A 24,885-nucleotide genomic window follows, 5' to 3' on the forward strand; every position below is an offset into this window, starting at 1 on the left:
CGGTGTCGCGAGTCGCTGTGACCACCCAAGGTTAGCCGTTGCCCGACTCCTCTGGAAAAACCAATTCCAACTTGATGAATAATCACATTTCGCAGGGTTTTTCTGGGGGATTTATTTTGTGGGGGGTATTGAGATTTATTTTTAATGGGAAGAAAAAAGCCACTTTCCATAATCTTCGTTACTCCTCACCCCTCTCTCCTCTCCCTCTCCGATCACGTCTTTCTCGCGACGCGGAATACAGAGGAAGCTCCCTTTCCATGCCGAGCGAGGCGGTCGACTCCTGTTCCATGCATGCCACAATCAAGACGGGAGACCGCAGCGTAATACCAACGTGCACTGTGTACAAAATAAACGTCCAAATCAGCACATTGCTCAATTTATTTATTTTACCCTTCTAATGATTTACGCCACGCCAGTTTCTGTATCACGCGTTCACGGTGTCCGACCCGAGCGTTATCGGGAGGAGCGGTCGACGCAGGCGACCCGGATGCGCTCGCGCCGACGGACGATGAACGGTAAATCGACATCTTTGGCTTCCGAGGGAAGATTGATGATTAACTCTCGATCAGTAAAGCGACGGGATTGAATCGAGTCCAAAAGTTGAGTCATTTATCCAATCGAAAGCGTCCAATCGTGGAAATGTGTGGCGACGAGCCACATGCTAGCGTGGCGGTAAAGGTAGCTTTGCCACTATTGACCACTAAAGCGATAGGTCGGTGTTTTTACCTGTTATTGACGACTGATCTCTGAGGTACCTTCCTCCTTGTCGGGACAACAATGAAAAACAGCACCGACGGATCCTGTCGCGAGCACGTTTCGCCACTTCTGGATCACCGTTTCCTCTCTTTGGCTAATTTCAAGTAGCCGTGCCGTTGTCCCGGGCGGTTTGCTCCTCTCGCTCGATGGTCCTCGGCCGGATTCCCGCGTGGAGTCTCCCCGTGTCTGCGCGGGGTTCCTCGGGGTTCCCCAGGTTCCTCCCGCGGTCCAAACATGTGCAGGAGGTTCTTTGGAAGCCCAACTTTATCCAGATGTGTGAATGAGAGGATGAATGGTTGCACGTCCCTACATGAGGCCCTGTGATTGGCCGGTCCAATGAGTCCAAGGGTAAGCCAATGAATGAATGACATCATTGGTATGATAAGTTGTGACAACTATTGAAGTTTATTTGACTTCGGTATACGTATTCGGAGTCTTCTCCCGTGCGGATTCAGGAAATCGGGGTGTTTTTTAGAAGCCCCCGGTGAATTCCATCCGCGGGGTCTTCAAGTAACGAAGCGGCGTCGTGTCCTGCCCGATGGAAAGGACAACACAGTATAGACCATATTTATCTTTTAATGGTGTGGCAGTACAGAGCTAATATAGCCAGGAAATAAAATCACACCACAGACAAGATAAACTAAAAAGAACAAGCTGAAGTATGAAACCCCTCTCCCGTTTCCAAACGGAACCCGCGGTCGCTCCGCCGCCCGCCGCTCCGCGGGCGTTCACGATGAACCAAGTCGAACGGGAAGGAAATATCGGCGTGGCCGACAGCAGCACATCCGGCGTTAGCGTCGTGACCCTGCCTGCGGCGAAAAACACTCGGCGGCCCCGCGCCACCTAGAGTGCAACAAACACCCGCGTAGATGTTAACTTCCTGCGACTCCAAACACACACACACAAAAAAATAAAAAATAAAATAAAATAAAACGCTACAGTTAAATAGAACCGAGGTGTTGGAACGACAAAAAAAACGCGCCGCAGGCTAACGATAGCTTTACGTACACCAGTAGCAATGAAATCTTTTGTCTTAAAAGAAAGGATGAGGTTGAGAACGGGGCCGGGGGAGGGGCTACTCTAATAGAAACACAGCTTCAGTCAGAGTTTCTAAAAAGGATTTTCTTCTTTACACTTAGTACAAAAAAAAAAAAGACATCTCTACCCGTTAGTGCTTCGTTTTTAAGATACTATTACATAAATAGACAATTTATATTCAGTGTTCAGAACAGACGGTTCCAGTGTGACTGGAAAACTAACACGCTCCATATTCCAGTTGGCGGCGGAGAGCCGAACAAGAGTTCTCCGCTCCGATTTCGGCGCAAGTCGTCGCACCTTACTTACACAATGTTCTTCGTTTCTACGAGCCTCCCGCACGCGCCCCTCCGCCCCCGAACCTCCGGGTGGCCGCGGCGGTGCCGGTTCACTCGTGTCAAGATTCGTCCGACGATAAGTTTCCGCTCCGCGCCAAGTCCGTCACCCCTCTTCCGGCTGCTCCTTGTTTGAACCCGGGTTACCGCGGTCGGGTCGGCGGTGCTGGCGCCGGTGGCGGGCGGAGGGGGCCGCGGGCTCTCGCGATATTTCGTCGTCGTACCCACCGCCGGCGCGCGAAGCACAGTTCCCGCCGGGGGCGCCGTCGGTTACCCGCGGCCCCCGAAGTCGACGGCGAAGCGTCGGTATCTCTAGGTGATAGTTCGTATGTGGGGTATCGCCTACTGACAGTTAGCGTTTACTTTCCGAAAAAGCAATTAGATAGATTCTCCTGTGCAAAACAATGCCACGAAGAGGCGATCGCGTAAATGCCGTCCCTCCGTGTCGACGTCTCTTCGGTCCCGGACATTTATCTCTCTCTCTCTCTCTCTCTCTCTCTCTCTCTCTCTCTCTCTCTCTCTCGCTCTCTCTTGGGTCTTCCTCGTTCCTGGCGTCCTTATTTGCAGGTAAACACCTCCGTCCTCTCGCTGCACGTGTTACACTTGACGAAGCAGCACCACTGGAACTTGCAATTGCACTGCCACACTTTGGTATACTGGTGCGTGTTGTAGCCCCGGCCGCAGCACATGAGGTCGCAGCCGTCCGTGTGCGGCGACGTGCGGTTGCACAGCCGCCCCTGGGTGCCCACGCTTCCCGTGGCCGCGTCCTCCTCGCAGTAGTTGGGCGACCTCTCGATGTAGACGAGGTCCGTCTCCATGGGCTTACGGTAGCCCTGAGTCTGCTTCACTTTAAGGTGGGTGGGCTGTCGAAGTCTACCCGCGCGCATGACCTCCACGTGCACCGCCTCGTTGTACTTGTCCTTGAGTACGTAGCCTATCTCGCGGAACTTGGGAAGTGTAGTCCAACAGGTCTTGGTGGTGCAGGAGCCCGAGACGCCGTGGCACTTACACTCCAGCTTCATCCTTTCTTCCAGAACCTGCAGTTGGACACATGGAGAAGGCAGAGGGATAAAACCGCCGCTCGAAAGACGATAGTCTACCGAACGTTAGCGGACGGGACGGTTATCGGTACGAGGTCGTTGGCGCCCGTCCCTCCCAACCCTTGTTCCCCGCCCGCTTTGAACGGGGATCCGCCCAAGGTTCCCCGCCCGGCGAGCGCCAGCGTTTCCTCGACGCCGTCGCCAAGCGCTCGCTCATCTCAAAGCGGGTGGTCCGGACCTGATCTCCCGGGGAAAAGTGTCAGCAGCCATCTTTTTTTGGGATCCGGCCCCGTAGAAATACGAGTCGAGGCCGAAAGACGAGGCGGGTTTACTCGATCGCTCGATCGTTCTTCTGCCGGGAGACAAACGGGAACTCGTCCTGTTTCCCCTTCGAACGGGATCGGGGGATAACACTTTCCGTAATGTTCGGTATTTCTGAGGTCGGGAGTCGGCCGGCGCCGACAGCGCTGCCGACATCCCCGCCGCCGTCGCCGGCGAAGTGAAGATGAAGGAGGGCGGGAAGGGCGGCACGCCCTCGGTACGACTTGCGAGGCCGTTAACGCCGGCTGAAAGCGGTTATAGCTGTGTTTGTATCCGCTCGTGTCTTTCCTTCGCTTCCCAATTGGAATCGGTATTTTCAGTCTTCGCCCCGCCTGAGCGAGGATCCGAAGGCCTCTTTGTTTTCCGCTCGTCAAAGGCAAGCGAACAAAGGGAAAGGAGGGTGGGGTTCGAATGGCTCGCAGTAACCCGACTGTAAAAGTCCTGATGTGACCCCTCCAACCCAAATAGGGGCCTCTGACTTTTATTTATTTTTATTTTTTTTTTTTAGTATAAGATTAACATTTGCTTGGCGGGGTGTTTTCACAGCGCAGACGTTTTTTTTTTTTTCCTGGCAACGCGTCCCGCGGCGCATCGTGGCACGAGTCATCGCTTCGGTCGGGGGGGAGATGCGCGGGGATCGTCTTGTCTCGTGAACTGTCTCCTCGCATTGTCCTTGCGGTAACGATTTCCCGATTTGAGGACATGGGATCGAGAAATAATGACTTTTCCCAGCTTCGTAAAAGCTGGATTCGGTTGTCAATCTAGCCTCTGATGTTGATTAACAATGAGCATTTCCAAAAAATCTTCAACCACAAGGAATGCCTGGCATACGGGGTCTGACAAATAGATGGAAACATCTACTTTAACTGTGTCCATCAAAGCGTCCGATCTGTTAGTAATTAGCACAACAGGACTGGATTCACATCCCGAAGACCACTTGACAAAAACACATCCCGGTCGTACGTTCAAAAGGACCCGATGATTCAGTGTTGCCTGGGTCCAGACCCGGAACCCGCCCGTTCAACCCGCTTGAGTTGACTGTTTCTGGTCTGGCGTCGTGACACGAACCGGCGGTTTCTCGGTCGAGAAATCGATTATCCAATGAACTCCGTCGAGGGGGACTGACGATTAACCGGTCGGCGGTGCGGGCGGGACTGATGCGCCGTCGGTTTATAGAGGGAGACGGGCCGCGGGGAAACGGGTCGTCTCCGATATCCGTGCATCTTCATCGATTTATCCTTTCTTGAGAAACAACATGTCTGAACCCAACGGAGGTCCAGAAAATGTAGCAAAGTTTCCAGTCGTGAACTCTAAGTGTGTGAGTGTGTGTGTGTGTGTGTGTGCACGCTGTTATATATATTTCAGCTATTTGAGTTGTAAGCTTGGTTTAAGAAATCCAAGCATCCTTGATTCCTGATGTGGACGTCCCAACTTCCTGTACTCTGCTCCTTCGCAAGGACTACTTGAGTGCTTCTTTGGCTCGGTTGGTAGCGCAGGGAGTCCCTCCGATGGGACGGCTGGATCCCCGGCTCCTTCCGTCGGCATGCCGAAGGACACCAAAGACCCCCTCCGGTGGTCTGAGCAGCGCCTTGCACGGAAGCCCTGCCGCCATGGCCTCGCAAGTGTCCCTGTGAACTTACTCCAGCGCCCTAACAAGCGGGTAGACGTGACCCGTCGCCTTGTCGTACCCCCGATGCCGTGACATTGCGCGACGGAACGCGGCGACACGTTTCGTTTCAGCGGGAGCCGAAAGGCCGAGAGCAAAAGCACAGAAGTTTTATCCGTGGGGAAATGTCCCCGTTCCATATGGGGTTTAGTCGTTCCTACCGTTTCAGCAAAAAAGGGAAAAGGGACTTCCACCTCCTCCTCCTCCTCCTCCTCCTCCTCCTCCCCCCTGGTTCCCAAAAGCCGGCGACAAAAGTGCCGATCCCGACAGTCCGTCGTGCCAACGGCCCGGCGCGCCACACGGGGCGCTTGCCACTCGGCTGCACTCGCACCTGAATCGCCAGCTTGCTTTCACATCCAGAATAGACACGCTGGATTTGCGGTGACGTGCTTCGCTCTTGTCCAGAGAGCTGTGACTCCGTCCTCCTCTGGTGTCTCTTCTTTGTTTGCTGACTTCATTCTGCCCTCCGTCAAACTCTCCCTTCAGAAAGCCTCCCTCTCAAGAAGGATAATAAAATAACCCCAAGCCAAACATGGGAAGTGAACGGGGTTTATCAATCAGCGGTTTAGTTAATCCTGAACTTGAGCTTCCTGTCTGTTTAATCTCCAGATAAGAATATATTGATAAGAACGTGCCCCAAGAGGGCACCTGCTGGCACTCCTGTTGAGTCGGTCGCCAGCTCGGCTGAATATCGAGTTAAACCTGTGCTCGACGTGCGATACGTGCCAATCAAACGCTACGACTTCCAAACCAGATCGATTGCGGCCCGGGTTAACGGCGACCGCCATCGGCGCTGAAAAGCTACAGGCCACCGGTGACAAAAGGACTACCGTGGGCCGAAGAAGGAGAGGAGGAAGGCGTGTTCAGAAGCAGAAAGACAAAAGGAAAGGAGAGTCTAGGGACTTTGAATATCGGGACTGTGACAGGAAAAGGTAGAGAGTTGGTCGACACGATGCAGAGAAGGAAAGTGAATATACTGTGTGTCCAGGAGACCTGGTGGAAAGGTAGTAAAGCTAGAAGCTTAGGAGCAGCCTTTAAGTTGCACTATCATGGTACTGACAAGAAGGGAAATGGAGTAGGAGTTATCTCGAAGGAGAAGTTTGTTAGGAATATTCTGGAGGTGAAAAGAATGTCAGATAGACTTATAAGTCTGAAACAGGAAATCGAAGGTGTGATGCTCAATGTTGTTAGCGGCTATGCCCCGCAGGTGGGATGTGAATCTGAGGAGAAGGAGAAGTTCTGGAATGAGTTTGATGAAGTGATGCAGAATATCCCCAGAGATGCGAGAGTGGTCATTGGTGCAGACTTCAATGGACATGTCGGTGAAGGCAGTAGAGGGGATGAAGAAGTGATGGACAGACTTGGTATCCAGGATAGGAATGCCGAGGGACAGATGGTGGTAGATTTTGCAAAAAGGATGGAAAAGGCTGTAGTGAACACCTTTTTCCAGAAAAAACAGGAACATAGGGTAACTTATAAGAGCGGAGGTAGGAGCACGCAGGTAGACTACATCTTGTATAGACGAGATAACCTGAAAGAGATCAGTGACTGCAAAGTCGTTGTAGGTGAGAGTGTAGCCGGACGGGATGCTGATAGGATGGCGGTTTGTAGGACGACTCTGGTGACAAGGACAAAGAGGACAAAGGCAGAGCAGGGGGTGACGAAGTGATGGGAGGTTAATTGGAACGCTGCGGTTTTCTGGGAGGAGTTGAGGAAGAATCTAGGTGGTCAAGAGGTGCTTGCAGATCAGGGAGACGGTTAGGAGAGGACTTGGTGTGTCGTCTGGAAGGAAAGTAGATAAGGAGACTTGGTGGTGGAAGGGCAGTTAAGAAGTAGTGGGACACCGAGGGGACTAAAGAGAGTCGACAGGAGTCCAGGGAGATGCAGCAGAAGATGAAGGTGGGGGTGGCCACCTGTATCCCAGATAATATGAGCCACTTTTTACTTGTTACTCGGTATTCTTTTGGAGAGCAACAGCCAGGAATATTACTTGCAAGGTAAACATTCAAATAACATCTCTGGAAGTGACTTGCACGTGCTTAGGAACTCTCTTTACCTTTCTCCCTGCCTCATTGTTGTGCAAGTTCATCAGGCGTCGGGGCGTCTTCTTGATCTCGCGGGCGTCGACGAAGCGGCGCGAGAAGTCGATCCCGTACTTGATGTCGGCGGAGCATCCTCCCCACTTCCAGCCTTCCTCCTGGTTGTAATAACCCTGCTTCTCTCGGTCGCAGCCGCACTGGCTCAGGTTGCCCTGGCTGCACGCTGCCGTGATGGCGTGGGCCACCCCTGCCGCCGTGATGGCGTAGGTGAATGCCGCTTCCCGGCTGCCTGGAAGAGAGAGAATAGATGAACGCGTTTTGTTTCTCTGTTAGGAATCGGACAAGAGGTGAGGAAGGTGAAGGTCATTTCTGAAACCTCCTCCCAGGTTGTCTGGTATTAAGCTAGGTCATAGCCTCCCCGTTCCCGGTAACACTGACATCGCCTAAGGGACGGGCACGTCGCCGTGACAACCAGAGCAAACGCTCAACCTCGGCGACGTAGCCTGTGAGTCACAAATAGATGACTCGAGGCGTCTACGAACTCCCGGGTCTGCGACAAGAAGAGCAAAGCTCTCCGGCTGTGACATTTTGTACTTCGCAAGAAACTCAGGTGCTAATCTGCAGGGAAGTCCTCACAGGCTCCGCCCACATGCGACATCTGACAGAGTCCGACTCGCTTGGGCTTCGGCGACTCTCTTACGGAGGTGTCGCCATCTTTGGAGACATACCGACCATTTGTGCGTCTTTATAGAAAGCCGTGCCCCATCACTGTACGACTGGGGAAAGCGCGAATGACAACACTTCCACTTCTCCGCATTGACCACGCCTACTTCGGGTGTCTGGCCAATCACATACCGGTTCTGGGACGCTCCGCGCGAAAGAGTACCGCCCGGGTGATGCGTCAAGGACGGGCTGCGAGAGCTCCCGAATCGAGGCCGCGCGAACAGATTGTCGTCATACACTCGGGCCGTGATCCCTCGCCTTTCTGCTCGAGAACTTTTCAACCTGACGTTATTTAAGACCGGACGCTTTGATATTTAAAAAAAAAAAAAAAAAAAACAGTCACAGTCGTTTCCATTGTCTGGGTGAAGCGGCCGCATTTTCCTCACCCCCGCTCCACCACTTCCCTCCTGCACCTTTATAGAAATGTGGTCTCGTTTCTGACCGCAAAGCCCTTGGGCCCAGCCAGCGAGAGTGCAGCGTTGGAATGTTGGTGTGGGGAGAGCCGGCCTAGGTGCTGTCCAAAGTGCTGAATTCCTCCGGCGGGAGCACCTTGTGCTGCTTCCCGCGCTGGGAAAAACAACCAGGGGTCTGGAGGTCTCGCTACCTCGGCCGCCGGACGGGACCGGGCGCGGCGACGACGGCGGCGACGACGGCGGCAAAAACGGGACGGCGGCGGGTTCGGCCGAGCGGGAGGGAGTCGGTCGAGCGATTCGCTTTCCTTCCGTCGTTCATACGTTCACTCGTTCATCCATTCATTATCTAAACCGCTTGACCGGAGTCAATACCAGCTGACACAAGGCAAGAGGAGGAGCCGGTCCTGGACCAGCGGATCGCACCACCACATACAGAGACGACCGACAATTCACCCTCTCATTCTCAAGTCCGGACTATTCGGGGTTTCCGGTGAACCTCCTGCATGTGTTTAGAACCCTGAGGAACCCTGAGGAACCCTGAGGAACCCTGAGGAACCCCGCCGCAGACACGGTATCCAACCGGCTACCTCGTTGCTCTCGTCGAGTCGTATCTAAACCGAAGTCTGATTCCGCTTATGTATCCGTTCCATAAGCGGATACCGCATAATCTTTAGCGGGCTGCGCCAAGGACATCGGAAACTCCCGATGTATTGCGTCTCGTCATTCCCACAAGCTTTTCTCTTGTAAATCGGGATTCGGTTTTCGCATATGAACCCCGGATCACCGTGTGCTCGTCGGCGGGAACCAAATTTAGCCAAAGATCACTGGCCCGTTGTCGATCACGATGCAATACCACCCCCCCCACCCCCATCCTAAATATCTCCCGACTACTCTCCTAATGGCCGTGGAGGGATCTTCCCTAAAAAGCCTCTCCCGGCCTAAAACAGACCGTGGGCTAGTCTCCCTTCAACTGGCAGTAATCCGGAAGGGGCAGCGCAGCAGAAGCACTGCCAGTGTTTCAGGCCCTTTCAGCCTTCGGAGAGAAATGTTTCGTAAGTCTTTTGATGCAGTTGTGTAATGCAATTACACGAATCCCCGAGAAGCATTTTTTTAACCCCCGCCGCACCGCTTCGGAGAGGCCGAGGCATCCCGCGGTGGCGCTCCCGACGTTAGCGGCCGAGACCAGTCGGGTTTCAAAACCGAGATAACACCGGCAGGGGAGTCCAGGCCGTTACGCTAACGGAGTTAGCCGTTCTGGAGAAGCGACGGCGCTAAACTGATACGGAGACGCTGAAAATCCCCCCAAAGTCCGGCTTGCGTCGGGTCTAATCTTTGCTCTCCAGAGCGAACAATCCCGGGGTCACTCCCTGAACTCTCGGAGACTTTTTCACCCCAAAGCCGCCGTTAATTTCCTATCCTGGCACCGGCGCTGCAGAACTAATACCGCGGCCACAGGTTTGCCCGACGGGGCCTGACTCACCACCGCCGGCTGCTCTGGTTTAGCAGCCCTAGCTGCGCCCCGGCAGCCTGCGGTAACATTCTGCTACCCCCACCCCACACACATCCAGGCACACGACCATAGTGTAAGTGCATACACAGGCACGCACATACTCAGTGACCGGCCACATAATAAAAATACACAACCCTCACACACACATCCACTGTTAGAAACAATTTTGCACATAGGCGCACAAACAGAACGCCACTGTAATGTCTAAAAGAGGATACGGCGGCTTTCCAGAGAAAGGGTGGTTTCCAGCGCTACAGACGTCTGCCCGCGAGCTTCGCCGCTCACGGGGGAAAACGATGACGACGGGGCTCGTCGCCGGCCGTCGCCCCCCCCCCCCCCCCCCCCCCCCCTCGCCCGTCCGGCACCGCCGCCCCCCGATTTAAACGCCTCCGATGAGGCCTTTTTATTCCCGGCGAAGCGGCCAGCGGTACGTCGGATGTTTTCCCCCCTCGAAAAAATGTGTTGCCTGGCGGGTTTAAACGGCCAATTTAATTTGGACGTAAAAATAATTACAGATGCCGATGTGTCTTTTAATGCGGTGCGCCGGCTTGGGGTTTAAACAGCTATTTGGGAACCCCTAATTGGAAACGAGGAGAGTACGGCTAATTTTTTGGCCTTTTCTTCCCCTCGCCTCTACCCTATCATCCAAACACCCGTTGCTTGACATGTTTTTTTTTTTTTTTTTTTTTTGCGGTCGTTTGGCGTCGTGCCCCGGTGCGATTTCTTCAAAAAAAAAAAAAAAAAAAAAAACTTTTCGTGCTCAGCAAGTACCGAACGTACTTCGAACGTCCTTCCGGCGCTTCGATGGATTCGATGCGATCGGCCGCGGGACGTCGACCTTTAACGGACGGCCGGAAAGTCCCGAATCTCTCCGGCGTACGTCGCGCGGCGGCGACGCCGACGATGCCGACGGGGGAGGAATAAGAAACAAGCCGCTCGGAGAAAAATCACCCATAACAGCAGCAGAGAGCTCTGAAGAGGCTGGCCCCAGAGTTCTGACAGCCCTCCAAAAAGGAACCACCCTGGGATTGCCTCTCGAGCTGCCAGTGGAAAATTGGAGTGACCAGAAAAACCTCAATGAACTTGGAAACGTCGAGGAGAGAAGAATGGGGGGAATATTAAACCAGATGTCTAATGGAGTTTAGTGGCAAGTGTCTGCTACACCATCCAAGCGGGAACAAAGACGGGAAGGGGGCTGCCCTCGCCGCGCTCCGAGCAGGTACGGGGACGACGGACCGGCGCGGGACGTGAAACGCCGAGCGGACGGCGGAGAAGAACGCGACGGGAGCTACTGACTCAGTGAGCCTTGGCCTTCACATGAGACCACACCGCTTTGGACACCAGCCTGTGCTGCAATGCCCAATGTGTCTTTTGATGATCTACAGAAACTGAGACGCAAAAAGAAATCTCTGGATGTAGCGGCTCGCCACTAAAACGGCACTCTGTGTTTAGAGCCGGAGGCAGGCGCACCGCTAGACAAATTTCACATGACACAGCACGGGAGATTTACAACCGACGACACCGTACGGGCAGCGCTGGTGTAGTATAGGTTAGCTGATGTAGTAACTGACTGACCTCAACAGGCCTCGCTGACCTCACCGCTAACAGGCCACGGTTAGGCTAGGCTGCTGACAAGAGAGGAAACAGAGTAGATATACAGGAGCCCGCTGCACAGTCCGTTCCTGGAGGTTCCAGAGAAAAAAATAAATGCATTCGCTCGCTTCGGATTTTATTTTTAAAGGCAAACACAACACGCTTAACAAACTGTATAATTTGGACCTGCAAAAAAAAAAAAAAAAAAAAAAAAACACGCGATATGTGGAGCGAGGTCAGGGCCGTCGGCCGCCGCTCCCCAAGATGTCGGGACATTAGCGCGCCCGTTATTTATGAATGAGCCGGGCGGACGAATCGGGCGCTCCCGTTTGGGCGTTGAACGCGACCCGTACATTTTGCGAATCCTAAAGCGGGACGGCGGCGGAGCGGTGAGCACCTCACCGCCAGGAGGTCCGCGTCCGGATCCAGGAGGTCCACTGGGGACCTTACAGGGTCCGGACGTGTGAATGAGAGGCCGATCGTACGGATGACGGCTCCAGGGTGCGGTTAAGCGGCAAAGATAACCGATCGATCGATCGATCGATCGGTCGCGTATTTCCTGGTTCCTTTTGTCCAGCAGAGCATAGAACCGTTGAGCTCTTGTTTGTAACAAATCATTCAACCCCGATGCCCCGGGGCTTCGGCGGGAAATCGGCCGGCGGTGTTTTTCGGTTTCCTGTTCTGGAATTTTCAACGAACCGGAAAAAAATAAACCGAATCGATAAATCAGGAATATAAACAACACATTCATCCAAATGGAAAATGGCAGGCAGAGCGAACCCGGACGACGGCTTTTGATTGGCTCTCCAACGCCGCCGGGTCGCGACCATGGGAATGATAGCGGCTCGGCGTGGCGCCGGAGAAGCCTGTTATTGGGAGTTGATAAAATCCAGACTTTTTTCCCAAAACACACGAAGGAACCAATTAGGAACCAATGAAACACCTCCGTTCAGATTATTCCGGATTATTGGAATGAAAGGTTACATGTCTTCCTCTGCTTGGCAGAGCGTCTGACAGTCACTCATTTGGCAGAAACTTTCTATCCCAGCAAAAACACAGTAAAGTATTCTCTCTCTCTTGCTCTCACACACACACACACACACACACACACACACACACCGCCCGAGCCCCGACGGTGCGGCTGAATGGCCTCTCCACACAAGCCGAGCCTGATGGGTGGAGCAGTGGAGGGGAAAGCTTTTTAAAGGCCTTGTCATCCCGGATGTGCACTCACCCCCCCCCCCCTCCCGGTCCCCCCACCCCCACCCCTGGGATGGGGGGGGGGGGCATATGTCTGGATTGCATAAGAAATCACATTTTGACGAGCCGCATTTTGGAGCCTCGGAAATCCATTAGGCGCGACACGAGGACACCCCCGGCGTGACGTGGCGGCGGCAGAACCCCTAGCATACCACGTGAGCGACCCTATTTTTAGCCATTTGGAACCCTATGCTAACGTAGCGCAACCCTCCCCAAAAACTAGGGCGAAGCCACGTTGTCGGCGTGGATACGTCTCCAGGGTCCCCCCTCCCCTCCCGCGCCAGACTACTGTTTTCCGTTCCGCTTTATGTCCCGTTGCTATGAACGCCCCCCCTGCAAATTAGAGTCGGGGCTGCGGTCCGTGAGGTCCGCAGGAATTAGCGCCGCCGTGTTCCTGCACGATAACATAATATTGTTTTTACCAGAAAAGCGGGGGCCCTCGCGTCGCAGAGGCGGGGGAAGGGCTGAGGAGTCGACCCCCCCTCCGGGTAAACAGTGAGCAGGGAGGAAGGTGGAAATCACCCTGGAGGTAAACGGGCGAGGCTTGCTAAACCTCCGCAACGCCCTCGCATCCATCGGAGGGGTTGTCCGAGGACGCCGCGGATATAAGACTCGTTCATTCATTGATTATCCGAATCCAGGATCCATCGCAAAACCGTAGCTTAGCATCCGCACGTCTGGACCGCGCACATTCTTCGCTGAACCTCCCTGCATGTGTTCGGCCTGAGGGAGGAACCTGGAAAAACCGGACGGCTAACCGGCGCGCCGCCGCCGCATTTTGTTTTCGTGACCCGCCACATCATCGTCTCACTGGTTCATCTCCACGGAAACACGCTCCGCCCGACATCCGGCGCCACTGAGCGCGGCCCGGGCCGGCGCCCGCCCCTCTAGCGCCGCACATCAGCCTGTGATTGTTGGCACATGCGAGCTGTCCGGCGGCCTGGAGCGCACAAAGCGGCCCGTGAGATTACAGTTGATCCTTTCGCATCCTGCTTCCCCCTGTGTCCGGCGGCGCTGGCGGACACAGTCGGGCGCAGATCGACGGCGATAACACACACCGACGGGGACGGGACAGCTAGCGGGCGGAGGGCGGAGGGCGGGGGGGGGGACCGGGGATCCCCGCACGCCCACGCCGTCTGAGGCGGCGCCCGTGAACGCGCCTTCGCACGAGAGGCGGCGCCCTGGACACAGATACAGAAGTGGGCGAGGGTGGAGAGGAGGGTGACCTTTTCCAAAGCCCACACACACACACACACACACACACACACATATACTGTGGAACAACACGGCATCAGACTCCCCTATCTGATAAAGTCGGGGGAAAGATTCCCCGCCACACACACACACACACACACACACACACACACACAGGCGTGGATGTACGGCCTTTCTGTTTTCTCTGGACGAGCACAGAGGATTACGACTAACCACATGATGACGGGCTGAAAGATAGGCCTTTTATCCGCCGCCGTTCCGCCGTAACACAATGCACGCGTCATTTCCACACGTTTAGCCGCGTGCTAGCGAGGATTTAGCTGAGGGGGGGCGGGGGGGGGTCGGGCGCCGCGTTTCTCATCGCCGGGTTGCAACTTTTATCAAGCTAGCAGCCACGCCGCGGGGTAATTCTTCACAAGCCGACCCGACGTGATAACACAGCTGCGAAGATAACCGCGGATTCACATGAAGGGTGTGCAAACCGGAGAAGCTAATCCCGCCGGGGGAGGAACCTCGGCGGCGGCGTGATTGATGGCGAGTTCGCCGGCGTCCAAGTGTGCACAAGAGAGCTTTTGAACACCCACCCGCCAGCCGGGTTTGAAGAACGGCTTCTGATGAGCTGGTCTTTTGGGAGGGAGCGAGGAATTTCCACTTTGAAGCTCGACTCCCGGATGGCGCTAGCGGGTATTTAAGAACCCGACCTCGGTTCGCGGAGTCACACCGACGGCGCGATGAGATCGCACGGCGGCTCGGACTCGTCGGCGTTCGCGCCCGCCGACTCGCAGAGTCTATTTTTAAGGGCGCAGCTTGTCGGGGGAGCGTTTCAGCCGGGGGCCTAATTCAATATTTCAACTCACATTTCCTTCGACGTCGTCGAAACGAGAAAATAAAGCATGAACGGAACCACATGGTCATTTGAACGGGTTTTTTTTTTTTTCGGGGTCCTTTCATTATTAGCCCTCGGTTGGACTGCGACGTCGTACTCGGCATTCTGCGGGGATATGATTTCACCACAAATGACCATCAACTGATTCCGAGAAGGGGAAGGAGCTCCGCCAGTGCACTTAGAAGCTGCACTTATTTAGTTGTCCTCGAGTCGCAGAGAACGCCGGGAAACGCGGATGAACGACCCTGAACGTCATCGGAACGCGGGGACGTCATTAATTATTCGGACGCCCGAGCTGTTTGCGCTGTAATTAGCCTGTGATGCTAAACGCTTTGCGCGAAAACTTACAAATCGTCCCGGACGGGGGGGGTTTCCGCTCCGGACGAGAACGTAAAACAATCGGCGAGGTTCACTTCCCACCGGGGGGCCTACAGGTGCGGAGTCTCCGTGTTCTTTCCGCCGTCCGGTACGTCTCCGAATGAGCGATGCGAGCCCGACTGCGGGAAAAGCGCTACAAATAATGAATGAATGAATGAATGAAGCCGTCTCGGCGGCGCAGACGTTCTCAGATATGCTCCCGGATTTCTTTCCACGGGGGTGTGTTGTCTTCGCTTATCTTGGACACGCCGGTGCGGCCCGGCGGCGCCCCGGCAGGTGGACGGCCCGACGCTTCCGTCCGACCCGGCGGATGAAAGGCAGAGGCGGGGAGCTGGAAGCTGGTATTATCAGGGAGGATGGGAAAAACACCGAGGCGAACACACCCGCCATTGTGTGACCGTGCTCCCGGTCCCACGTTCCCACGGGGAACACCTTCGCTGATATTCTTAGGAAGTTAAAAGTCTCGCCGCCACGCTGGAAAAAGATAATAAACGGGCACCTGAGCGACATCCATGGGGTGTTTTTTACCGCGCTTTAAAACAGGAAGCAAGTCGTCAATTTGAAAAGAAAGACAAGACAGAAGAGAGACTCCAGCGCTCCGAGTGCTTCGAGTCCGTTCTTGCGCAACCGGCTGAGTGACGACAACAACAACAACAACAAAAATCACCCCTTCGGTTGCAGACCGTGACTCAGGATGGTGACAAACTGGCTGGAAAGGCGAGCGGTGAGTAACCGGAGCAACTTTATGAGCGGGGATGTTTGAGGCCGGTCGTTGATGCCTAGCGTAGCCGCCGAGAGGTGACCGTTTTGCTCCGATCGCAGACGCTGCTATTTTCCCGCCTTTAAAAGGGCAAGGCTTCAGGTCGGACCCGCCTGCATCATCGCACAGGAGGTCCCCTGGCGTGCGAGAAGGGGTTCCGAAACTCCGACGATGCGAGCGGGATCCACAGGAGTCCGAGGTTGAGCTCATCGGCGTGGATCTCCGAGAGGCTCCCGCTTAGCGACATGCTAACGCGCGAGAAATAGAACGGCGGCAGAACCGAGAGGCAGAATCCGTCCCGAGACGACGACCGTCGCCCTCCCTGTCCTCCGCTCGCCGACGGATCCCTCGCTCACGTTATTACCGCTCCTTAACAAGCCGTTGCATAACACCGGTTTGTGTTAGCGCCCGCTAATCCGTCCCATAATGGACTGGCCAGGGAGAGGAGCGCTACGTCTGCTTCCGTAAAGACAAACTTAATTAGTCGGTTGAGAAATCCCACCCCGCAGGTTTTCGGCGTTGTTAGCGCGAGGAAGCCGGAGGAGAGAGAAGCGTTTGTTTCTCCATCCGGCGCCGAATCTCGAATTCAGCGCACTTACGTCAGACAACAAAGAAGGTGGCGAGCGGAGCCCTTCCTGAAAGCGCCCGTTTGTTTGCGCCGCGGAGGTCGGAAGAATTCCGCAGCTTAAAAGAGTCGCCCCTCTCGACCGAAGACATACCGGGGGCTCTCCGATGCTCAATAACCCAGCTATTAATGTGCGCTCTCTTGGAAAGCAAATGTAATACCGTGGAGCCGCTCCAGAGCAGAGGCTCCGGGAGCAGCCGGCACACAGAGGGTGCATTAGGCTTGCGGTCGACTGATCTTTAGCTCTTGAAAAAATGCCGACATCTCCTCCTCGCAGTCCAAAACTAAGACTGGATCACAGGGAGGGGGGAAAGGTTTAGTGTTCATAATTTGAGGGATTTGAGTGTAAAACTCGGAGCGGAGCGGGAATAGCTGCTCCCTTGTACTTGATTATGATGATGTGGGAATTCGCGAATTCGCGGAAGGGGTCGGAACATTCTTTTTGAAGAGGTGTATTCCATGATTTCATATGCCATGTCCGAGAGTACCGTAACGCGTAGAGACGTTGTCAAATCACGAGCAGTAAACACTGGAAACTATCGCAACTGAGGATGCTGTGTGTTACTTCATGGCAGGTGTTGAGAGAAAAACGCTAAATGGCCACTTTTCCACAGCGTCCGCCTGCCGAGGGGATTCTCCAGTGGCTGCGGCGGCGGCGGCGGCCTGCGATGACCCGCCGCCGGCAACCGACGGGATCCAAGACTGCATCGCGCATTCCCCGTAGAGCGTTCAGGGAACCCAGGAAAAACCGACCCTCTGTCCTTTCCCAGAACTAAAACCGTCAACGTGAAACATGGTTTTCAACCAAGGTGTCACGGCGACCAGGAGATCCGAAAAGACGCCGTCGGACAGAGAGTATCTTGGAAAATGGCCGACAGGGTCGCCGGGGGTGACGACGTGAAAATGAAACGAGACGCAAACGGATGATTTTGAGACAATAAACATAAAGCTGGAGTCTCCACGTTCTTCTGAAAGAGCGAACGATGGCCGAGCGCAGGCTTCCCAGAGGCGGACGCAGGATGTTAGCCGGCCTCAAGCTAGCACGCCGATGCCTGGACGACCTAAACGGCGGCCAAACGGGGGCCAACCAGCAGGGAGTTCTAGCCTCGGCTCTCCGCGCTAAACTTTGTAGCGGCGTGAGCGTCGTTGAATTTCGAGCGTGCACAACCTCTATTTGATGTGTTTGAATCGTGTTTAATGAGCACGTGAACAGGAAACACAGCCAAATCCGAGAGAAATGACCGCTGGATAGTTCCATGAATATCAACCCAAAGACCCGTCGGATGTCACTGAGGGGCCGCAGCCTATCCCGGCTGTGATTGAATGAGAGGCGGGTTCACCCTGGACCAATCACAGAGCCGCATGTAGAGACATCCGACTATTCACGTGTCCGGACAATGTAGGGTCTCCAAGAAACCTCCTGCGCGGGAGGAACAGTTTGGACGCGGGGAGAACATGCCAACGGAAAGGCTCCTGTCGGAATCGAACCCGGGACTCCCCTCGCTGAGATTTGGAAACACCGACGACCGCGCCACGTGCCGCCCGAGCCACAAGTAGCGGCGGTGAAAAGACGGTGAAGTGAACTCTCTGCTGTCATCCCCGTATCGCAAAAATCATCAGTGAAGAAGGAAAACATCGACTCTGAGAAAGAAACCGAATTTTCCTTCGGCGAGACCGTCGGGGAAAAATCATCGCCGTCGTCCTCGCGAGCCGGCGGGCGTCAGCCGTGAACCGGCGCTGTTTGCCGACTCATCATGGAAAGAGGAAAAGCAAAGTGAGCGCGACACTCAGGTGAGGCCATTACTGAATTAACGGAGATGGAGCAGAAAAACGGCCTGTTTGCTTTTTGCAAGAAACACACCGGCGCACACACACACACACACACACACACACACACACGGGGTCGGACTTCACTCGTGTGCAAGGCATGAAGAAATAATTGACGACGGAGATCACTAGCATTAGCGACCCAAACTCTCCATTCCATAAACCCTAACGTACGTTAGCTTAAGAGCAATTCCGGCCGGACGACTCCACGGGAGCTCCGCGGATGCTTTGAAACGAGACATTGTAGGAATCCTCCTTTTCCACGCGGCCGGGGGGACGGATCCAGGCGGCTGGGGGGGGTCGGACGCGGACCTCGAGCTAACTCCGCTACTTCTTCGGTAGAGTGATTGCTAGCGGGGCTACCGGATTAGACGGTGGCTAGCGACCGCAACGTGACGGCAAGCTTCCAAATGAGAAGGAACGTACGAAAGTCGGCGTCGGACCGAGCGATGCGGGCGGGGGGGGGGGGTCGTGGACCGCGGCATCACCGGCTCGGATGCGCCTGGTCTTCCTCCGCGGGTTTGCGCTCCCTCAACAGGATTTTCGCGCAATGGAGACCAGATGTTCCGGCCGGCGAAAACGAGTTGCCGGTAGCTCTCCTCCCGCAAAAACACTGGCGCGTCGCTAACCGAGTAGCTCGCCGCGGGACGCTTCTGCCGGGGAAACACGACCCCCGTCGGTTTGAAATGAGACGGGCCGGGATCGGCTTTGGAAGCCCTCCCGAGCGAAGCCAACAGCGACGGTTACACAATAGGAGAGCGAAAAAGAGGCCGCGTTGCTGGTTTGAGTTTTGACCGTGTGATGTGTGCAGCTCGGGTTTGGCTTGCGAGGAGCCATATTTCATGGGGCCGGGAGGGACTGGTACCAATTTTTAAACTCCTCCCGTTGTGTTTGAAGGAAAGAAAACGGAGACAATGGGATGGCTTGAAACGCGCGTTACGTAACTCCGGCGTGGAAGCCGGCGGTATGGCCGCGTTGCCGGGTTCATTATCGTAACCGAACGGCAAGCGAGCGGCGGTCGCAGACGCCGAACGAACGCGCCTCCCGACGTCTGTTTCGCGTCTGAAATGTGTTAAATTAGCGGTGGAGGAAGCGGGGAGGCAAGTTCACGACCGGAGACGGCTCAGGCGTCATCGTTTGCCTCTTGGTGCGTTGGATTGGAACCAAAAAAGACAGGAATTGAACAAGGAAGTCAACGCTGTCGTCACGGAAGACGAGAAACTCCACTTTTAAAGGGAAACCCAGTGTGTGGCGGGTGAGACCGGAAAGTCGCCGCTAACAAAAGGGCGCGTTAGCTTAGCTCCAGCGCTGGCCGGAGCGAAACATCACGTCGCGCTCAGAGAAGGATCGTCCCCGACCGGTCGAAGGAAACGCGAGCTTCTTCGTGGTCAAGATCCTCCTTACAGGACCTCCTACGCGCTCGGCGAGGGTAGAAGTCGGACTAACCTACACGCAGCTCCTGGCCGAAGACCGTCCTCTCTCCCAGCGCCGAGCAGTTCCAGCGTCCGTATCGAAATTGGTACTGGCACTCATTGATGCCCATCTGAGCGCCTTCGCCCACCACGATGATGGCGTCCGGGCGGCTCTGGCAGATGGCCCGCTGGCGTGGAGCCAGCCCGGGAATCTTGTTGCAGATGATGTTGGCGCCCAGAGCCACTACCGAGGACAAGGCCCTGCCAGGGGGAGCACACACACACACACACACACACACACACACACAAGAAGAAAGTCGGTTAAACTTCCAAAGTGACGGTCAAACTGACTCACTTGCGTGAAGCTCTCCAGAGCCGGATCCATTTCAACCAGTGATTGATGCGCGTTCTGTCGTGAGGTGAAGTATCGCATATGGCGGGGAGGGGGAGGCAAACGGTTGACCACGCGTGCACAAACGCATGGACCGCATTTTTAACCCGCGCTTCTGGATTTCAAAACAAGAGCCACATCCAGAGGGATGCATCATGAGGATCTCATGTCTGGGTCACCTATTTTATTTTTTTTTAATTTTATTTTATTTTATTTTATTTTATTTTATTTTTCAATTTAATTTAAATAAATATCATTTTATTTTATTTTATTTTCAAACCTAAACATGCCTTCTTTCTAGTTAAATTATTTTTATTGGGAAAAAATATCAACATATATACATGTATATGTGTACTGTACATATATTTGTATATATAAATACAAATAGATAAAAAAATTGTGTTTCTCTGAAAAGGTCAGGTGCATCTGGATGCGACGAAGGAAAAGAAAACACGCACGCTTCTAAAATTGAACTTCTCTGACCGACTGTGACCTCGAGTGTGTACGTCTGGTCGCTCGTGGCAACGGCACACACACACACAGACACACACACACTTTGTGCAGTAATATGGGCAGGTGTGGATCTGGTTCCCTAAATAATTCGATCCGTGTGATATTGTATTATTGATTTTCAAGCGTGTCACACTCCTACACACACACACACACACACACACACACGCGCGCACACACACACACGCACACACACACGTCAGAATTAACCACAGGAAGTGCAATGGGTCCTCGTTGCTTTTAGTTTCCCTTAAAGCCTCTCGTATTTGTGGAGGGCGGCCTTGGCGCAGTAAAAAAACACAGTACTCTTTAAATACTGCAGTTTTATACCCTATCTAAAAATAAAAAATCTATATAATCTGATATCTCGATACTCGAACCCCCCAACCGAACAGCAGCTCCAGAAAATATTACAGGGCTCAACACTTGAAATGAGGGCTGAAACGCTATTGCACTACCTTCCCAAATACTACAGTGTAATAACAGTGTAATAACACACATCCTGGAACCTTCTGTGCACGCTGCCGCCATACTATCAGGGTAGTACCGGCATTGGAGCACTTTCTGATGTACTACAACTAATAACAGTTTAATAACAGCTAAATAACATCTATATTTTGATCATTTGAACCTAGATGTACCATCCATCACTATGCTCAGACACCCCCCTCCCACACACACACACACACACACACACACACACACACACACGCACACTGCTGAGCAGCACAAAGTATCATATTTGAAATTGGACAGTATAGCAGTATTTCCTGGAATGCAGTAGTGTAATAACAGTGTAATAACTGTGTAATAGCAGTGTAATAACGTATATAAGCGGTAATGCGCAGACCGTCAGTGACCGCGTCTGTTTCGGACGCGGGTTCGGGCCGTCCGTGCGGGAGGCGGAACCGGGGAACCCCGCACCGGTGTCGGTTCCGGGGTTCAGCTGCAGGAGAAGCCCGAGGTCCTCCCGGGTGAGTGGGTGATTCACGCCACGGTGACAGGTTGAGCGTGGGGAGGGAGGAATGGTGGGGGGGGGGGGGCTCCTTGCGGGGAGAAACCCCGCAAGAGCGCCGGCATCCGATTGCCTTGCACGCCTCTGCCGCTCCGTGGCCGAACCGGAGTCCCGCCGCCGGACCGCTTCGCCTCTTTTCCGGTCCCGTCAAAAAGACGCGTCTCGTGTCCGTGTGGTCACACGCACGGAACCACCGCCTCTCACGCGTGGGAGAGGAAGGAAGGGGGTTGTGTAACACCAGGAAAACAAAAACGCAAGAAACGCAAGAAAAGAAGGGGGGAAAAACTTCCGCCGATGCGCGCGTTGTAATCCCAATCGCGGATTATGAGATTATAAAAGAAGAGCGGAAGAAGGCACCGGGAAGGCGCGCACGGTGGAGGTACGGACGCGCGCACACACACATGCACACGCACCTATATTTATATATGATCGCGTTTGTGTTCGCGTTAATTTGAAGTTAATTAACGGGGGCGTTAATTGGTCGGGGGGCGGGAGGGAGGGGGGACTTACAGGTAGCTGCCGCTCGTCAGGATGAGGAAGATCTGCGGGTAGTAGACTGACAGCAGCACGCTGCGTGACGAGAAGATGATCATGGTGACATTGAGCGTGCGTCCCCACGCACGGACTGAGCGAGGCGACGCGGAGGAGGAAGAAGAAGAAGAAGAAGAAGAAGAAGAAGAAGAGGAGGGAGGTAAAAAAAAAAAAAAAAAAAAAAAAAAAACTCCCTTAATCCCGGTTCGGAAGGGGTCCCCCCCTTCCTGGAGGTGCGGGGCTCCGGGGCCGGGTTGCGGGTGCTGCTGCGCGGCTTCTTGCGGGATCCAGAGCCGGACTGGCGATGCGTTCAGGGACCGCGCATCGCCGCGCTCTGCTCAGAGTCGCTCCCCCTGCCATTGGGCAGGGAGAGCCGCTGCAATCCGCCCACCCCGCCACGGTATAGGACAATGGAGCGACACGGAGCCGACCCCCCACCCCACCCCACGCCACCCCGTGGGTGGGTGTGTGCGGGTGTGTGCGGGTCTCCCATTCATCACCGTCATCTGCAACAGGTTGCCGGTTCGATTCCGACCCCTCCTTTATGCTCGCAGGGTTATAGCAGTGTTTTTAGGATGCTTGCACCCCCCCCCCACACACACGCACGCACGCACGCACACACGCACACACGCACACACACACGCAATCCTGGGGGGTCAGTAGTTCTGGTGTGGATATGTAAAAAAACACACACATACACGTCTTGTGGATCAAATTTAAACACCGAGGTGGACGTGTGTGTGTGTGTGTGTGTGTGTGTGTGTGTGTGTGTGTGTGTGTGTGTTCGGGGGGGTTATCGCCTCGGTATCGGAGCCTCAGTCAACACCTGCAGGCCGTGAAGGTGGTGCAATGAAAGATCCAGTGAGAGTGAAAAGCGGGTGGAAGGAGTGAGTCAAACACACTCCCGCACACACACCTCCACGGCTGAGATGTGAACCGAGCATCCGTGGACCCGCCGGTCGGTTACACGCCGCGGATTCTCCCACGGACGGCTGACAACTTGTCGTGTTGCATTCATGTGCAGCGGGAATTTCCAAAATTCGTCTCGGTTCCGCCCCCCCCCACCTTTTTTTCACCATTCCAAACCGTAAACCCCGTACCACTGACCCCCCCCCCCCCTGCGCACACACACACACACACACACATACACGCGCGCGCACACACACATACACACACACACATACACACTCACACTTACATGCGGGTTCCAGATATGACATTTCCCATTTCCCAGCATCGCTTGAATCAGACCGGAAAGTCCACAAATGCAAGCTAGAAAGTGTGTGTGTGTGTGTGTCTGTGTATGTGTGTGTGTGTGTGTGTGTGTGTGTGTGTGTGGTGCAGGGGGACTCAGAGCATCCAGGTGGAGCTTGTGAGAGCAGCTATCCAGGAAAGAAACCCCAGAAGAAGAATGGCGTCCAGCGGTGGAATGTGCCCCCCCCCCTCCGGGCAGGACCTCGAAATCGATCGAATCGATAGAAAAAATCGATCGCATTAATTGGACCTTTACACACACACACACACATACGCATACACTTCTATAAGGATTTTTGTTTTTCTTCATAAACAACTACCTCGCACACAACCACACACACCTGAGGTCATGGTGGAGCGGGAACCCCACCCCCCATCACACACACACACACACACACACACACACACACACTTTTCCTCCAGTTCCGTGAACTCACCCCAGTCCAAGGTACAGGACGCAGAGACAGCGGAGGACGTGGAGGCTTCCTCGCATGGTCGCCTGGCCCCGGTCCCGGTCCCGGTCCCGGTTAGGGGGTTCTTGCACCGAAACAGAGACCCGTTCCCGCTGTCCCCCCTCCTCCCCCCCCCTCCCTCCTTCACCTCACCGCCTGGATCTCCATCGCGGGGGGTGGAGGGGTGGGAGGGGAGGGGGGCGCAGGTGAACGCGTTCTCGGAGGAGGAGGAAGTTCTCGCCGGAGGTTCTGGACCAGACCTCCTGGTCCTGCGGGACACCGTGCGTGTGTCAGCGTGCACGGCACGACCCCCGCCCCCCTCCCGCGGCCTCCCCTCCCGGCTGCATCTCCGGCTCCGCTCAGCCGTCCGGGTTCCCCTGCCCAGGTGGAGGAGGGGCGGGGCGGGAACGCAGGGGCTGGAGGTGGAGGTGCGGGAGTGCGGGAGTGCGGGAGTGCGTTCCGAGCTCAGCCGCCGCGGAGGAATCCTCTGGATGGGCTTGTTTTGCGGGGACACACGGCCCTTTATAGGCCCGCGCTGCGGGGGCCGCGGAGGGTCCCCCGGATGCGCTTCAAAAGAGAGGCTTATTACGCAGTCATAACGGGTAATAACGACGTCGTTACAGTTTGACGCATCGCAGTAAACAAAAAAAAAAAAAACATCAGAAAGAAAAGAGAAAAAAAAATGAGGGGTGGGGCGGTGTGTGTGTGTGTGCGTGCGTGTGTGTGGTGTGTGTGTGTGGGGGGGGGGGGGGGGGGGTCTGAGCAGATGTTGAGGAGAGAAGACTCCCTCTGGTGGAAGCCTGACCCTGCTGAACACACACTCTCACACTCACACACACACTCACACACATACACACACATGCGCACACGTACATACACGTACATGTACTGTGTTTTGGGGAGGCAAAAAAATTGATGCGTTCAGGAACAAAATCGTG

At 54.7% G+C, this 24,885-nt stretch overlaps 1 protein-coding gene across 2 annotated transcripts; it reads right to left on the minus strand.

The window, feature by feature from the left end:
- Positions 1–1,313: 1,313 nt before the first annotated feature.
- wnt7bb (wingless-type MMTV integration site family, member 7Bb) lies at positions 1,314–24,071 on the minus strand. Of its 2 annotated transcripts, none has more exons than XM_086149359.1 (4): positions 23,933–24,071; positions 19,829–20,055; positions 7,210–7,481; positions 1,314–3,163 (listed from the first exon to the last, which is right to left on the minus strand). In XM_086149359.1, exons 1-4 carry the CDS (start codon positions 23,986–23,988, stop codon positions 2,684–2,686), a joined length of 1,035 nt encoding a protein of 344 aa, XP_086005485.1. In that variant the 5' UTR covers positions 23,989–24,071; the 3' UTR covers positions 1,314–2,683. The 2 variants fall into 2 exon arrangements, with proteins under 2 accessions (XP_086005485.1, XP_086005486.1); XM_086149360.1 differs by lacking the exon at positions 23,933–24,071 and adding an exon at positions 22,221–22,515.
- Between the last annotated feature and the right edge of the window lie 814 nt (positions 24,072–24,885).

The sequence above is a fragment of the Fistularia commersonii genome, chromosome 7 (assembly GCF_037954325.1).
Source record: "Fistularia commersonii isolate RoL2024-O1a breed Wild chromosome 7, RoL_Fcom_v1.0, whole genome shotgun sequence".
Taxonomy (NCBI): domain Eukaryota; kingdom Metazoa; phylum Chordata; class Actinopteri; order Syngnathiformes; family Fistulariidae; genus Fistularia; species Fistularia commersonii.